Source organism: Microchirus variegatus, assembly GCF_963457635.1.
Source record: "Microchirus variegatus genome assembly, chromosome: 1".
NCBI classification, from domain to species: domain Eukaryota; kingdom Metazoa; phylum Chordata; class Actinopteri; order Pleuronectiformes; family Soleidae; genus Microchirus; species Microchirus variegatus.
The window spans coordinates 16,055,539-16,072,907 of record NC_139802.1 but is presented as its reverse complement, the minus strand read 5'-3'; the positions used below and the strand labels follow the sequence as shown (position 1 = coordinate 16,072,907).

Here is a 17,369-nt window from a genome sequence, read left to right as displayed (position 1 = left end):
AAAAGTGCCAGGCATGCGTTCAAGTGGCCAATTGGAAGCAGGAATTTCTAGCGAGTGCAATTGTTCTGAGGAGGCTTTGAACTGCTAAAAACTCTGAAAATGATTTTCTTCCAGTGGATCATGATTTACTCTATTAATTCCCAAGGTGATTTCTGTGGGGAAATCAATAGCTCCAGTGGAAAACTTTGATAATCAATAGGCACTGAAAACTGACTGCTGGTGCCAGGTTATAATCAAGTGGAACATAACACCATTCCACATGAATATTCCATACATTCAACACATTAGGTCATTTAATCTCATAAGAGTATTTCAAACAACCATATGCTGGACATGTGAGTTATTAACTTATATTTTCAAATTTACCACTTGAATGCATGGTTAGCTGAGACATTGTGGGCCTCAGTGTCTTATAGTAGCGGAGGCCAACACAGTGAGTATCCTGGAGCACAAAATCTTAAGTGTTGCAGACTCAGGACACCTCAAGACCTCAACTCAACTACATTTGCAACAGCTTTACCTTTTTGTAAAACATTATGGCTTATTGATTCAACAAAAGCTTAATAGCTGTATCAGATATCCTGTGGTAAACATGTGGCCATTAGATATAAGAGATCTGATGCTTTTACTTTTATGTCGATTTAACGGTCAACAAAGTACAAACACAATGATACACTAATAACAAAGTTGTTTTTAAGAGCTTAGTTTTTTAACAAAACAACTTGACCAGATCCAATCATCTCCATCCTGTTCAAACACCCCGCTCCTTATTCACAGTGTGCTTCACACATGGTAAAGTAATTAATAAATCATCTTTAGATAGCCTAATTCTAATCATAACATGTTAGATGTCAGCAGCTCTTCACGTGAAATGCCTCGGCGATGAGGGAAAATCCACAGAATCCACATATGTTATTCCCATGACCTTGAAGTATTTAGGAGCTGTGGTTAATCGTGGTTCTGATATTTCACATTTTTAAACAGTGTTCAGTTATGATGTCAACGGAGAGGAATGTTTTTATTTGGGTGATTTTTCTTTTTTCTAAACTGTGTCTGTAAATAGTAATTAAAGAAGATCAGAATAAAACAACTATGATTAAAAGGCATGGGTTAAAAACCTTGTAGAATATATAGAATTAACTTCCCATTCATTATCCTCCCAATTAATCACAGGAACAATGGATTAGTAGGAAAAATGAGGTGGAACAGGACTTGGATTCATGAATCTAAAACAATGAATCAAGTATCACCACAATCCAACAACCCAAGACCTGAAGAGTTCCTATTTTTCAACATAAAATCTTCTTTGCATATAGAAAAACAACATAGTTAACTGCAGGAAGGATACACTATTGTGTCACATGGAGGTGAAACTGGAGATGTGGAATGATGAAAACAGTACCTGCGATGCCGTAATCTCTGGTGTTTCGCTGCAGTTTATCAAGATCTTCTGACTGCAAGTAGGCGTATTGTTTCACAATGATTAAAACCACAGGGTCAAATGCCTCTAACCTTTTCTTTTTCAGATTGCTCACGGAAACAATTTGTAACGTTTCATTACATCTACTCTTATAACACTGCAGTCATTTGCAGAGAAGATGCTATTCATTTACTTTGACGCTTTGTGCCAGTGTGTTGGAGAAGAAACACTAAACTTCTTACGAAATACACTTAGCATGTTGTTTTTACTGTAAAAGAGAAATATTTATATAAGAAAGAGTTTAGGTCTGATACTGTACATGTGTCTTACTAACTAATGCATCCCAAAAAAATTATATGCCATATACAAATACATCTAATTCTAAACACTCAAATGTACACTTTGTGCCCAGATGTGCTGTCCCCATAACATTTGATGCCAGCACTGTATAAATGTATTTAAATGTGTGTGACTGATTAATTCGATTATCCACCTTTGTTTTCACTCATGTGAGACAGAATGAAAAATATACAAACAGCATGGCTAAGAAAGAAAAGTCACAGTACTCTCGTCAGCTGAGTGTTGCTGACAAGCTACAGCCTGATGTTGGAGCCAAGGCGACTGTTTACTGACAACCCGTAATGAGAGAATATACTGCTGAGATGTGAGTAAGCAAAGATGCTGCCGTGTGGAAAAGCCATTAGCGCGTATTGGATGAAAAAGGAACAGTGGTAAAACGAGGAGGAAAAGGCAGTGTGACAATTTAACTATGAGATTTTAAAGAAGGCAAGGAAAGAACTTTAATGGCGCTTTTTTTAGACTCTGAAATGTCAAAGGAGCATTTTTCCTATCAAAACATTTGACATGGGGGAACGTCATACACGTAATGTTATTTACAGCTACAGCATAGCGTCATCCAAAACAGGGAATTATCACTCCTGTTGGGAGCACATTTCCCAGGAACTTAAAAAGGAAGAAAAAGGACCACCACTTGCCTATTTCCCCTGACACGTCACTGCAAAGCTTTGGCAGAAATTGTTTCAACCGTTTTAGTGTTTGGAGAACCTGGAACCTAAACACTGAGAGGATCAAACAACAGGCTGGCCAGGCCTTTAAACATATTTATTTATTCATTTTTCAAACTTTGTGACTAGTTCAGTTAAATAAAGCAAGCCAATACGTTCTATTGGATCACATTAATTAAATATCTATAAAGCTGCATGACAATGTGGGCTATTAAGTTTATAAATAACCACATGAGTATTAAATGAAAACCATTTGCACAGTGAGTAAGGCTCTGCATTGTGTCATGGACAGCTCCTTAACAATGATGTCTCCTGCTATTCTCCCAGGTAGGAGTCTACAAATACACATGTACTGCGTGTGTGTGCGTGCGTGCGTGCGTGCGAATACAATTGGTTACCAGATTCCTCACCCTGATGACATACCAACCCAATGAATTTCTTTGCACCACATTTGTATACTTTATCAGTTGTATAAAAACATAAAGTGCAGAGCATTAACCTGTCCTCCTAAAACCAACACTAACAAGATTACTGATGCTGCTGGTATGCTTCGCTGTGTGTTCCTGACACTAAAGAAAGCCCTCACATCCTTCATAAGTTTTGAAACAACATCCATCGTGCTCTCTGCTCTCCTCTTCGCTGTTTCTCAAATTTGTCAATCTCCATCCAAAGAGTTCAGAGTTTCCTACTTAGAGACCACATCGATTTGGAAAACGCTGGAAAGAATCTAAGTAAGTAATTCCACATGACCACGTGAGTGACCATCTGTGGCATGTTGTATGTACATGTATAATCTTACCTGCTCGAATGAGCATGTTTGTTAATAGGTAATGCATAATAATATGGTATATTCTTTAGAATTGTTCATGTGTGTGTATGCTGATGTTTATTCTGAGCAGAGGGTCTTCCAGAAAGTGGAAATCTGGCTCTGCGAAAAGCTCCACAACGCTCGGCCAAGTCGCTTGCTGATTCTGGGCATCCATAGCCCACACAGCATCAGAGGAAAACCAGAGAAGGACGTGCTTATATATGTGGTGTCCAACCTGCCGTTATGTTATGTAACAACATAGTAACATAGCATCATTGCATAGAAACAACGTTAAATACAGTAAATTACAGCTGTTCCGCTACTGAAAAACATATTGATGTTTACATAAAAACACAGATGGTATTTTACTTCGCCTGGGGCCAATCCTATTCCCGTTATGTGTGTAAACCTCTGAAATTGTATGATGTGCAATGTCACAGTGATTATCTATGGCATAGCTTGGGCTCAGGAAACCTACCTGTGACTGTCTTGCTTTTGACTGGGCTGCTGGCGTAGTCTGAGGCCTGATTGGAGGGCTGTTTGGCCAAAGGTGTGCTCCCTACTGACATCTCATCCTCTCTCCTCTTGGCCATTGAAGCTGGACCTGGATGATTCTGTAATGACATCACAGAATCACTGAGGACCTATGAAGCCATATGGGAAGTAAATATGTAATTGCATTATTGTGCTTCCATAAAATGTGCCACTGCAAAAAATATGATGTTTTCAGCTGTATGGGTATGAAATATGTGAACACCATTAAAGATGTGGGTTGATCAGGAAACACAAGGCAGTATATATGTATAATTTAGAGCAAGACAGACAGACAGGAGGCAGAGAGAGAGAATAAGAAAAATGCAGTGGAACACAACTGAGATATCCAAGACCAACAGGGACTAGTGACAGCTCCCTGTTTTTTTGAGCAGTCTCCCATGCTCCTGGCAGGCAAAACACACACATGCACACACACCACACACACATGCACACACCACACACGCACGCCACACACACACACAGAGGTGGCTGACAGACAGAATACGTGAGGATTGGTTTGAAATAAGGAAACCCCATTAGCATCAGCCAGTAGCACCACTTGGCTATGGTGCAGTACATGCAGTACGCACACACAGACACAGACACACAGACACGCACGCACGCACGCACGCACACACACTACTTCTCATTAACTTTACAGGTGTTCTTCTATTTTCTATAATCTGTTTTTGTGCGGTCATAATTTCCTTCAAAATGCATGTGCTCCCTTTATCCCTGCCTCTGAATGCCAGTTTCTCTGTCCATCTTTCTGCATTCTCATTATTATTTCCTGCCCCTAACCAGTCAGTGTCCTCTCCTCTGTCCTTCACAGGCTGTTAAATGGCCTTCAGCTGGAAATCGTGTCTAAGCCAGGCCTTGAGAAGGCCTTGACAGGCAGCTGTGGTATATGGTCTTACAGAAACAAACCAATGAACGCAGGCACACACACACCCACATGTTTGCTGCAGCATGTCCACACACGCACACGCACACACACACACACACACACACACACACACACACACACACAGACAGACCAGCCAATTCTGTGTCGTTCACACTGGCTGTTGTCCAACACCCGACATGTGTTTAACCCCGTACAGCAATAACCTCCAGAGTGAGGAGTTGGTGCAATTAACTCCCTCTCTCTTTGTTTCTCACTCACACCCACGCACATGCCAACTTCGAAATTGCAGGAGTGAAGAAACACAGCATCTTTTTGAGAGAGAGAAAAAAAAACTAACAATATAAAAAATATTATAATATGATACTCTCAAGTACTATATATATATATATATATATTTATGTGCCTTTATGGGGTGAACCTGTACAATATCCAAAGCAATCAGACTCAGAATGTCTGCTGAGTGTATGTCTCATGCAGTCTGTGTGTGTTTGTGTGTGTGTTTAGTGTGGGCACAGAGCTTTGAATGTCCATAACCATCACCATGACCCCTGTCAAATAAATAAAGAGAGACTGGATGGAAGACAGGGAGCGAAGCACATGGAAAAAGGTAGCAGGGAAACAGCAGACGAGGCAAGGCAAAGGAGGGAGCCACAGTTACACACATTTAAATTAGGCAACTAAAGACTGAATGTAAGACCAGAATATACTGCAAGTACTTTTGTCATTGCACGTTTAAATATGCACACAAAGGGCCAGGAAGAGAAGCTGAGACATCTTGTTTGAAAACATGAGAGGATGACATACCTTTTGCCTACTGCCTCCTCTGTAAGGTTGGTAGAGCAGCCATGTGCAAAAGACTGGATCCATGTTGATGGCTATGCCCTGGATACTGACCAGCAGTACTGCACCTAGACACAGAGAAGAGGAGAAAGAGAGGGAAAACAACAACACAAAATCAATTGTGCAATTCTTTGAAAAAAATAAACTAATAGGAGAGGATATACTGCACATCTGTCTTGCCTTTGAAAAAGTAAACATTACTGTTTGCAACCAATTGTTTGATCAACACAACTAATTGAATAGGACCCAGCTCAAAAGATGCACCAAATTACTGACTTAAGTGGAAACTACAAGTCATAAAGACAAAAAAAAAAAAATGTTCCGATGCCCCTGATGAAAATGTTTTTGCAAAGTATGAAGGGCATCTGCATGGATCACTTAAATCAATGCTGAGTAATAACAACCAGTTAGAGAAAGTGACTTGGGGCAAATCTGGTGTCAGCTTCTTACACTCCTGTTTAGACAGTGTCCTAAAGACCTGCTGGTGGGTATCAAGCCTGCTTGTTGGAAAGCAGCAAAGAACACTGTTTGTTTCAATTGCTCTATTCAAAGTGGTCTCATGCTAAGCCAAGAATAACATTTTCTTTTGATAAATTTCTGTGAAACTCTAGACTTTCTTTGGGTTTTGGTTTACTCTTAAATAATAATCTTTACCAACAATACGAGGGCCCTGAGGTAATGCATTAGGATCCTATCAATAATGATTCCCATGCCGGCAGGATTAGCATGGGGTCTTTGGCGTGCTGTGGAATGTCCCAGCATGACGATAGGAGGATGTTTCAGCTCTACGAGGACTTTCTGCAGTTTAATGGAGCTTTGGACAAGAACCCTTTCTTCTGTTTCAGGCCCTGAGGCAAAACTGAGCGTGTTTGAGAGCATGTATGTGTGCATTTCACCTATGACAAAGCCTATTGCTTTGCCTAACATTTAAGTGTCTCTAAAGTGTGGACAAAGCACAATTATGAACCCAAAGCACACTCAAAGACACACATTTTTGTTACACAAGCTCTCCAGCTTGGCAGGAATTACTCACTCCACAATTATTCCCGGTGAACAATGCAAATAAAACGACTCCAATTTGCTCCACTTTTACAGTGTTCAGTGATTTGTGGCCCGTGAGCTTGTTGCTGTAAATGTGTATGACTGAAAGCATGAACGATAACAAATGTGTCCGTCAATGCTGTCAAATATGTGCGTGTGTATGCTAGGTAAGTCTAAAGTGCATGTGTATCTATGCTACGGGGTGTGGTATTGTGAGCATGTATCAGTCCTAGTGTCTCTGATCCACAGACTGGACATTGAAAAATTTAGTCTTCCGGTTTCCCTTAGTAAAGTCCATCAAGAAGTAAGAATTGAAGTTTGTTTCATCCGATAGGAACCTTGTTGCAGGCGACGCCTCTGAACTCCCGGTTGCAAAACGTCAACATGGTTCCTGCCAAATCGCCAATCTGGAGGCTTCACTGGCCAGTTCAACATTCTTATTGGAGACATCATGACCAGTTACCACTAGGTCTGATCATTGTTCAGACCACCAGGTGCACTTAAATGGTTTATTAATGGAATGTAATACTTTTTTGGACAACATTCTCTCGGAAAACTCGCATTGGATCAAGTTAAACTGACTTGATCCAACATCAATTTTTATTTTTCTGTGTCTCTTCACCATTTCTGTCTTCATATACCCCGAGAAACAACCTCTCCCTAACAGTCTTTTACTTCCACCTCTCTGCCTTTCCTCCTGATGAGGATTCATAACCTCAGCCCTGTGGCTTGAACTCTTGTACCACAATGTGGCTGCTTAATCGGCTTTGGCTGTGGCTGTAGCATTGGGGCCCAACTTCAAGTGGTTTCATCATAGCCCAGAACAGCGTGAGCCATATAGGATGCAAAACTCCTGGAATGGGCTGAGTAGTGAAGATGTAGTGAAGATGTATTCAATAAAACGACCCTAAATTGTGGGCTATGGGATGCACTGAGCACGACAAACCACATTCTGCAGAAATGAGTCATAGAGCAATAAATCGTATAGCTTCGTAGATGGATAGTTTATCTAACAGTTATCACGGGGTAAATAAGGAAATGAAAAATATAAAACGCTTAATTGCAGATAACGAGCTCAAGCAGAGAAGCTGTGCTGTGGTTATTGCACAGGATTATTATAAGTTAAAGCCAATGCAGATTTAAAGCACTGTACTGTTTACTGCCTATGCTGCGCTAAGCAAGAATGTGATTGAAAGAAAAACTGCGATCAACCTCATCTTATATCTTATGACATCACACAAAGATGGCAAAATAAAAAAGGCAAAATAACAGGAACTAAACTGTTTTAAACCTGATAAATTACTTCTTAAATAGCCAATTAAGCTAAAGTAGCAGGAAGCATATCAGTAGTGTTTTCAGTGCCGTGCCAGCAGCTGTCATCTTATTGTGGCGGTGTGTCACGTCTGTCTAGCTTCTCCCAGTGACAGCCATGACCATGTTGATACATCACAACAGCACTCAAAAAGCTCTCCGCTTTGAGATTAACAGAGCAAACAACATTTCTTCGCCTTCTTTGCCAGTTTGACAGTGACACAGAAACAAAGTATGTGTTGACCTAGCTCTTGAAGCTTTGAAGACCAAAGCTTTGCCATCCACACTGTGTGTTCTTGTTTCATCATTGTGTTGACATAACTGCAGAGAGTGACACCTCCTTTGAAGCACGCAGCACTATGAAGCGGCCTGGCATGCTCGGAGGGCGACCTCGGCAGCAGGTTAACTGATGTTTTTCTCTGCTCTAACTGGGCGGCATATGGGTAATTACACAAAGTGATGACAACGATAACAAAGGTGTTTTTCTTACTTCCTTAATGATTCCTCAAGAAAACATCAGAAAACGGCTCAGTGGTCTAGATTCTGTAAATACACACACAACTACAGAATGTATGTGAATGCATCTGCAAGGACACACTTACCTTGACTCGCACCCAGAGCGGACCTATTAATGTCAAAGGTGTTTTTTATTTTTTCTTCACTTAAAACCAATAAAAGAGGACATGAGCTGCCGGTGTTGTTTAACAGTTGTGTGACATCTGTCTTCAGGTTACAGTAGAGCATTGGACTACTAGACTGAGAGAAGACATCTAACCTTTAGGTCCTGGCTGCATTTTTTTCTCTTCTTTTGTGGTTCAACAGCAGCAATTATCTATCAGCCATGTTTCTTTACGTCTTCATACCGTCTTTCTTTTCTTTTTTTTTCTAAATCAGGTATCACGGTTTATACAATTAAATTTTTTCTTAATACAAAACCTGCTTTAGTTCAATCATTGAATGCATGAAATTCAATAAACTGGGAGTGGTTAGGTCAATGCAAGTTCAAAATCAAGTCCCACAGTAGAGACCAAAGACCTGATTGGGGTTACAGAGGGCGCAACCTCTAAACGACAGGGCCATGACCCCACCATCAGAATAACAGATGGGCAGAGAGAGGCGGGGGCTGCTCACCATCCACCCCCCAGATAGACAGAGGGGGGAGGATTCATGTCCTAGCCAGCTAATCGCCCCCGCAAAATCACTTCATTGTTGGACGCGAGGCAGTGCCGAGACCCTGCGTCCAGCTTCTCCAACAGAAAATAAATAAATATAGCCCAGCCCGTGTCAGCCAGATGACTTCTGACAGGTTTGGTTAATTTCGAAGCCAAGTAGCAAAACAAAACATTACGCCAGCGTGCGGGGCCTACACTGCCTTTAATTGCTTTTCCGATGAGCTCATGACTCAAAGGTGTCCTGGAGTGAGCCATGCAGCCCGACAGGTGTTCTGCTGGTGTGTGTGTGTGTGTGTGTGTGTGTGTGTGTGTGTGTGTGTACTTGTATTTGTTACCTCTTAAGGACATTTTCTGGCATAAACACTGACCTTGTCAGGACCAGTAAGTCCTCATGGAGACTAAAACCTGGTTCTAATGAGGCGGAACCTAATTTCTGAAGAACTGGTTAAGTTTAGGGCTAAGATTTCAATTGTGGTTTGGTTCAGATTTGGGTTTGGCATTAAATAGTTCTGGTTAAGGTTAGGGATAACTCTTTGTTTCGGCTGTCCAAGTGAAAGGAAGTTAAGACAGTGTCGTATGTTTGTGTGTTTTTGTGTGTGTGTGTGTGTGTGTGTGCTCATAGGGAAGTGTTTCACTGTCATACACAAAATAACAGACTAATTCTTCCACACCTTCAAGCTGTAACACATGCAACACTGACACACATTCACTGCACTACTGTTCTCATGCTTGTGTCAACTGAGCAGCCCGGAGGGTAGAGCTGCAACACAGGAGCCCAGGGACTCAGGAAGGACACAGGCAGGTTTGACTGGAAACAGACCCCAGTCTACGGAAAGCCTGCTCTCACTCTGAGCCAATACATTTCTCTGCAATGGAAGCCAGTTTACATGCATGTCTGAGCATACGTGTGTGGTTTTTAGAGAACATAAGCACACGGTAACACGGCCCAATGACAGTAGCCTTCAGCTGCCAGTCTAGACCCAACTTATAAAGGTTGACTGTAACTATGGGTATTGTAAAAGTAATATGCAGAAAGAAGGCAAGAGAGTGATTTGGCCTGGTTGGGGGATAAGTGAAATGCAGACACAAACAGATGGAGAAAGACAGAAACAGAGAAACACACATAAAACAAGTGAGTCAAAAAGAGTCACTGACACATTCAGAGAGAGAAAAATAATAACAGATATCCAGCATTTAAACAGAGGGAACTTATAATGCACTGGATGATGAGAAAGTATTTAAATCGTTTGCCTAATCTACATGATAAGTGAGTAGACCTCAGAATTTGGCCAAGAATCTGTATGATTTATGGGATGACTCCAGTAAGTCGCTATACATGAAAAGTCTTGTGAACCGGATACATCACATACACCCGAGTCTGGATAAGCAGTTTTACCATGCATGTCTCTACGTTAAATTAATGGTTGCAAGGTCCATGTACACATTCATCCACCACATAATTCACAACTGTATGTTCATTATCAGGAACACCATACTAGTACAGACTCCCCTTTCTTTCAAAACAGACTTGGTTCTTCGTGATATGGATTTCACAAGATGTTGGAAACTTCTCTTAAGAATTCTACTGCATGTTGACATGACTGCATCACATAATTGCTGTAAAAGTATCAGCTGCATATTGCTGCCAAAAATCCTGGTCTCCCACAGGTGCTCCAGTTGTGGTGACTGGAGAGGCCACTGAAGTTCACTGAACTCACTGTCACGTTCATAAAAACAGTTTGAGAGGACTTTTTCTACGTGACACTGAGCAGTATGCTGGAAGTCTCCATGAGAAGATGTAAATTGTGGTCACAAGTGGATGGGCATGGTCAGTATCAATACTGTAAACCAGATTTATCACGCCAAACAGTGTTTTCTAGTCTTCAGCTGACCAATGCTGGAGAGTCTGCTGTTAAAGTTCCTCTAACTTATTTACTGTGCATTCTGCTCACCACAATACCATAACTTTGTGTTGTTTCCAACCACTCTGGCCATTGTCAATAAGGTGTCCATCTAAAACTGTTAAAGCCAGGAAAACCCATAAAGTTATCCGTTTAAGAAAAAACTCAAGCCTGCATGATCAACGTTATTATAACGTTATTTAATGTAAACATTACTTGAAGCTCCTGAGCTGTTTCACGAGTTTACATGCCAACACCTAATGTAATGACACTTCAAACAATAATAAAGTATCACGCCACTGAAAAACTGCAATAGTTTGTGTTCATAGACTCCTCTGAAGAACAATTAGGCCAGTGCGTTTTGTCTACTGTGTGATCCAGTCTTTGTCCATTTGGAATAGATTGTACAAACATATCTTAAATTGCATAAAACAGACCACAGACTAAATTTATGACCATGGGAAAATGAACCCACGTACAGTGCATCCATAGCATGTACTGTATACCAGTAGAAAGGCCAGATGTGGGGTTGTAAGGAGCAGAGCATCAGCTCTGTTGAGCTCCAGACGTTGATAAGACGCTCTTATAGACACACATATTCCATTCTTTTTGATTTCTAACCATCATAAATCCACATCAACTCACATGGTGTTGAAAAGACAAGCAGATTCTGCACAACTGCTGCCTGTGCCCCTGCTGAAACACAAGCAGGCCCCTGATTTTGGACGATTCCAGCTGCAATCTCTCTCCCTATCTCCCCCACCACCCCCCTCCCCTCACTATCTTCCTGTCTTGCTTGCTTCAAATCACACAGAAGGAAAACGCTTAAAGTCACAACCAAATGTGACCTGGTCCTTGTCAGCTAGATAGCTGGACTTCTTAATGACAGACAAAACAGTCCTGGTCCTGATTGCATTAATGTATCATTAGCCATATCCATCATGGACATACAGTGCACTGTGTGAACTTCAAATGAGCCCAAATGCAACGCAAGGGTAACAGGAGAGACACTTCTGAGCTCATTAAAATAAACAGACTTCTGCTTCTGCTGCTGCTTTCCCACAGGCAGTTTCAGTTTTGCATAGTTACCTTGAAAACTCCTTATCACTGCTATCATTCAGCTGACTCATGGGCTTTCTCTGCAGTTCAAGCCGAGTTCCCTCAGTTTGTCATGAGCATGAGGGGAGTCCAGCAATTTAATGTCTGTCATTAACTGGTGTGGCTTCCAAGTAATGTTATGTGATGTAAATGTTGAAAGAACTTATTGTAGATGGTAAAATTGAATGAAGTCTACTTAATAATGCATTAATGTTTCTTATACTCTTGAGGCTAACGTGTCCATAAAGAGGTTATGAAAAACAGAAGCCCTCCTAGTTGTGGGGTTAATTTATATATTTTCTGGTTTTTTGTCGCATGGATAAAGTTTCATTATAACCACAAAAGTGAATGACATATTAGAATAAAATAAATTAATTCCATGTTATATATTTTGTTAAAGGTCCCCTATTGTGCAAAATCAACTTTTTAATCTTTTAGTACTTATATTTGGGACTCAGTGGGCCATACCAGTCCCCAAAATGTGAAAAAACAAGACTCAGTCATGTTTTATTTGTTCCAATTTGTGTAAGTATAGGCGATAAAACACGCGATGTTTACACCTCCCGACCAAGTGACAACAGTGCGGACATTTCACCGTGAATGTTGGCACCCCGCCAGGCAGACAGCTCCACCGTAGCTCCCCCTTGTCCCTGTGAAATACGAGACTGCAGGCGAGGGAGGAAGAGTGGCTGCACAGCGGAGCACAGTGTTTTACACAAACTTCCAGCCTCAGAGGATTTTTGTGTCCAGTGGATATATTTTATTTATGAAAAAAATTTTCACAAGCTTCACAAGCCCTTTGTTGTTGATCGTGTTTGTAAATTCCTATGCTAGAAAAACACCTTGAACGCACCAGTTACGTGCCTGCAGTTAGCGAGTGACGTGTGGCTCAATAATATGAAGAGCACACGTTTGAAAGCACTGCAGAAAGATGTAGATGTTGTCCTACATTTCTTCTCAACCAAAGGCTGCCTTTCTGTCGTGTTTCCACGTTCTCTCCTCATATTATTGATCCACACACGTCAGTTGCAGTCGCAGTAACACTGGTACATTCAAGGTCTTTTTCTAGCACAGGAATTTACATACACGCCGCGCCGCGCGGCGCATTAATCGTTTTTCTTCGATTTTAATGTTTTTATGATCGCGAGAAGCCAAAATCGTGGTCACCCTATGCATTACGGTGAAACACAGTAACAACGGGTAAACGGACATTACTATGGGGTATATGGAGCGGGGGTTGTGACAACGGTGCATGAAAATAGGTGATAAGTGGAGACAGTATGGCTGTGGATAGTAAGTCAGATCGACACTCCCCTGGAAGAAGTGGGTGTGTGTTTACCTGGGTCTCATTCACATGTAAATGACCAGGCACAAAACCGAGCATTCTGAAAAGGGCTGTTTTGGCAGAGTTATTGAACTGCAATTGTGCTTCATCCTTATGATATTTTGACTAAAGCATGACACAGACATGTTCATTAGGGCACTAGTTTAACTTGGGTTAATAGGGTATAATATGGGACCTTTAAGTTGGTGAAACGGCACACACACAAGTTCACACAGCTATCCTTTTAAGGAACCTCACTGACCTCCATTCATTTCGACAGCCCAAACAACCATGTGTTACCATAACCATAATCACTTAATGCCTAAGGCTAATCTTAACCTTAACCTGACCACAGTTCAAATATTAGCCCTAAACTTAACCAGGAGTTGGTCTCCATGAGGACTACTGGTCCCAACAAGGTCAATGTTAATGGCAGAAAATGGCCTAAATAGGGAACAAATACAGTACAAATACAGTATTTGGTGTGAACCCCTGCCACACCAAATAGACATTATTACTTTTGTGATTTTGTCTGGCGCATAAAGAGAAATGATTCCACATATAATTTATGGCACGCAGAGCAGAATTTTTTTCATGGTCCAAGTCATTTGCACATATTTCATATGAGAGGTTTTGGTGACGTGGGTGCAGTGCCTTCACACTATAAGGTGGATGATGTCTGGCTCCTTTCAGAGGTCACCAAGCCTGGGACATGCAGCTGTGAACAAGCAAACCTGTTGGAGGGGCTCTAAAAAAAAAAAAGGAACCAGGCCAAGAGTGTGGTCCTGGACATGACAGCAGGTTTCCAGAAGCACATCACCACATGTGATAATTTCTTTACTTCATATTCACTTGGCCAGGACCTGCTACGGAAAAACTGACCATGGCAATATTTCACCAGATGTAATGTTTTGTGTTACTATGTCAAACATGAAATATCACCTGAATGTAGTCAGTATTTTATGGATTAACTGCTGCAGGTAACTGGCAAGATCTTGTGAAAGAATGACCGCTCAACGGCACTTGGTGTCGTCTTACATCATCGTATTCGAGTCAGGCGACAATGATTTTATTGTGTTGATAGAAGTGAATCAAGGTTGGAATCAGAGGACGACATACAGGAAGAGGCCTTTCTTGGAGCAACTGAGGCAAACTGACTGTAGTGCTGCTGCCGGTTTTTCAGAAATTCCAACACTTTCCATTAATACAAGCATCTGTCAGCTTGATGAGAGACATACCATGGTGTTACAGGCCAAGCTCTACATCCCTGACACACAAAAGAGACAAAAGGAAGAGTTGAATATTCTACATGCAATAACAGATCTAAGTGTTATATAAACTGTATTTTGTAAGGCACAAGCAAAACTAAACATTTTTTGGGGGGGTAAAAGTTAAGTTTTCACAAAGAAATAGTTTGTCAAAAAGTGCAAAACCACATATTATTTCTTATTGGACTTAAAGTTAAAGGATACAACCAGGCCTTGATGGAAATATACTGTCTGACTGGAAATGGTTATTCTTATTTTGACATTTTGTATATTTGTGTTGATTTGGCCAAATTCAAATTTCAAATAAATTAAGAAACAAATGATTGAAATGGAAACAAAATAAATGAATAGAAACTTTGGGGAAGTTTATGACATCCCACAACAGATTCATTGTAATTGGGAGATTAGTAGAAAAGTGGCTTAGGTGGTTTAAAAATGTTTGTAAAACATCAATTAAGTATGGCTCATACAAATGACATGTTGTTAATATTTCTATGCCGAGAGGCTGCATTAGGGTTGAGAGGAATTCATATGGGTTTCAATATGTGGTGTTTTTGTTTTTACCATCTTGATTATGGCTAAAACATCAAATCAGACCAATATTCAACAATATTTGTTACGGTTTCAGAAGCCTGTTTGCTATGGTTTGTTGAAATGTCCATATGTTTCTTTATCTTTAAATAACTTCTTGACTTTATTTTAAAATCACTTGTGGCATCTCACTCACACAGTGTCACACCACACTCTCCCTGTATCAGTTTAGAATGTTTGCATAATATGTTTATGATGCAGCGCGTTTTGTTCGTCTGCCCAACCCTAATACACAGTGTGCATAAAACAAACAACAACTGAACTCAAACATTATATTGCCTCAGGCTTATTGCACTTCTTTTGATCTGAAATCATCAAATAAATCTAACAGTCAAGTTCAAAAAGTAACTTTCTTCGCATTAATTTGATCTCGCCCCAAAATACATTGGTAAGCGTTTCTGTACATTGTTAACGTGCTTACAATGGTTGAGAATTGCAAATTAATAGGATTTCAGACATTGCAAATTAACTATTGAACTTGAACTTATTGTTTGAAAGCCCTAGTTAATATAATTCCAGTACTTAATACTTAAATAATAAATAAAATTCTCTTGTCTATAGCTCCTGAATTATTTTCCTTGTGTTCCACCAGAAACTGACGAGTTGATTCAGCAGTCTTTCACAACACATGCTTTCCTTAAAACCCCACCTTCTCCAGTCATCCTCCTCAGTGTTCTCCTCAGCCCTGAGCTTTATGGGAAGCAAACAGGACAATCAGGGACAAGATCCTGTCTTCAATTACCATCAAGTCTTTCCATCTCTCGACTGAAAATCTTTGCCCTCAGTCTTTCAGCTTGGCCTTTTGTCAGTTCAGTAGAATTCCTAATGATCCCATGAGCAGATGAAAGTGCTGTGGATGAAATTTGGGGTCACTGAAGAAACTGGAAATTCTACACTGAAGAAAGTGACCTTTGCATGGAAATATGCATGTGTCAAATCTGCTTTGGGCGGCCTGTCTTTGCACTGTGTCTGGTGTGGCTGTCACCCAAACAACTGCTCTGGGTATCTCCACTTGCTCGTTTGGTCCATGAGTGAAACTGGGCTAATTTTAAATAATTTTGGCAAAGGTTCAGATGATAAGTAGTCACTGATAAAGCATTATTGCGCTGCACTCCTTAGAGATCCATAAAAGAACATGGCCAGGATTTAAACATTTTGTTTTCATGGATATGCAGTTGATTACTGCTATGTTAGCTACTGAGGTCTTATATTTGTTCCAAAGAAAACGTTGTTACTGCTGCCAGAAGGAGAGAGAGAGAGAGAGAGAGAGAGAGAGAGAGAGAGAGAGAGAGAGAGAGAGAGAGAGAGAGAGAGAGAGAGAGAGAGAGAGAGAGAGAGAGAGAGAGAGAAGCTTTTTTTGTCCACCACAGGATTTTTTTCCTGGGAAAAATCTACATCACAAAGATTTGAGAATAGTTCTTGTAAAATCCTTTAGGATCTATTGAAGGAATGAGTATCTACTTATAACAAGTGAGAGTGTATTAAAGAAAAATTAATACAAAAATTCTTATGATTTCAACAAGTGGATCAGAGTTTCACCCTGATAGTTAGTCACTGTGACAGTATTATTCTCTACAGGTGCTCGACTGTCAGTATGTCTTTGTCTGTATAACACAGTTTCAGTCAGCAACTCTAATTATTCCAAATACAGTATATATAAGTCGTCATCTGAAATCATTATTATTAATGTGTTATTAAATACAGGTCATACTGTATACTTGCAGTATATCATGTGCATGTGTAAGATAAAATCCTATAAGTCTGAGCATGTGTGTTTATCCTTGATCTATTAACTGTAATAACTATCAGCCTCTCACATTGCCATGAATGGGATTTTGTGCATTAATGTGAAATAGCTAATATCTCCTAACCTGTTCTCCTTCTGACTCGCTCGCCCTCTTTTTTTTTCTCTGAGTTCCAGTCTCTGTGGGTCTCTCTCAGTTCCCACTCCCACAATCCACCTCATCCTCTTTTTGCTTGCCACAGTAGATTGAAGATTACTCCTCTTAAAGACATAGCCTTAAGTGGTTGCACATTTGAGCCATTTAGCAATTTGGTCTAATGGTTTCAGGATGAGATATTTTAGCTGCAATGCAGGGACGGAGGGATACAGGGATAAAGGGGTGTAC

The 17,369-nt window shown here is 40.5% G+C and overlaps 1 protein-coding gene across 1 annotated transcript in view; it reads right to left on the bottom strand.

Annotated features, from left to right (window-relative positions):
• The window catches only part of vps13b (vacuolar protein sorting 13 homolog B), a 297,430-nt gene that overhangs the window by 175,601 nt on the left and 104,460 nt on the right, over positions 1–17,369 (bottom strand). The window contains exons 20-21 of the mRNA XM_083910541.1: positions 5,499–5,602; positions 3,732–3,867 (exon numbers count right to left, since the gene is read on the bottom strand). Of these exons, the coding sequence (XP_083766667.1) occupies positions 3,732–3,867; positions 5,499–5,602 (240 nt within the window). The remainder of the gene's footprint in view (positions 1–3,731; positions 3,868–5,498; positions 5,603–17,369) is intronic.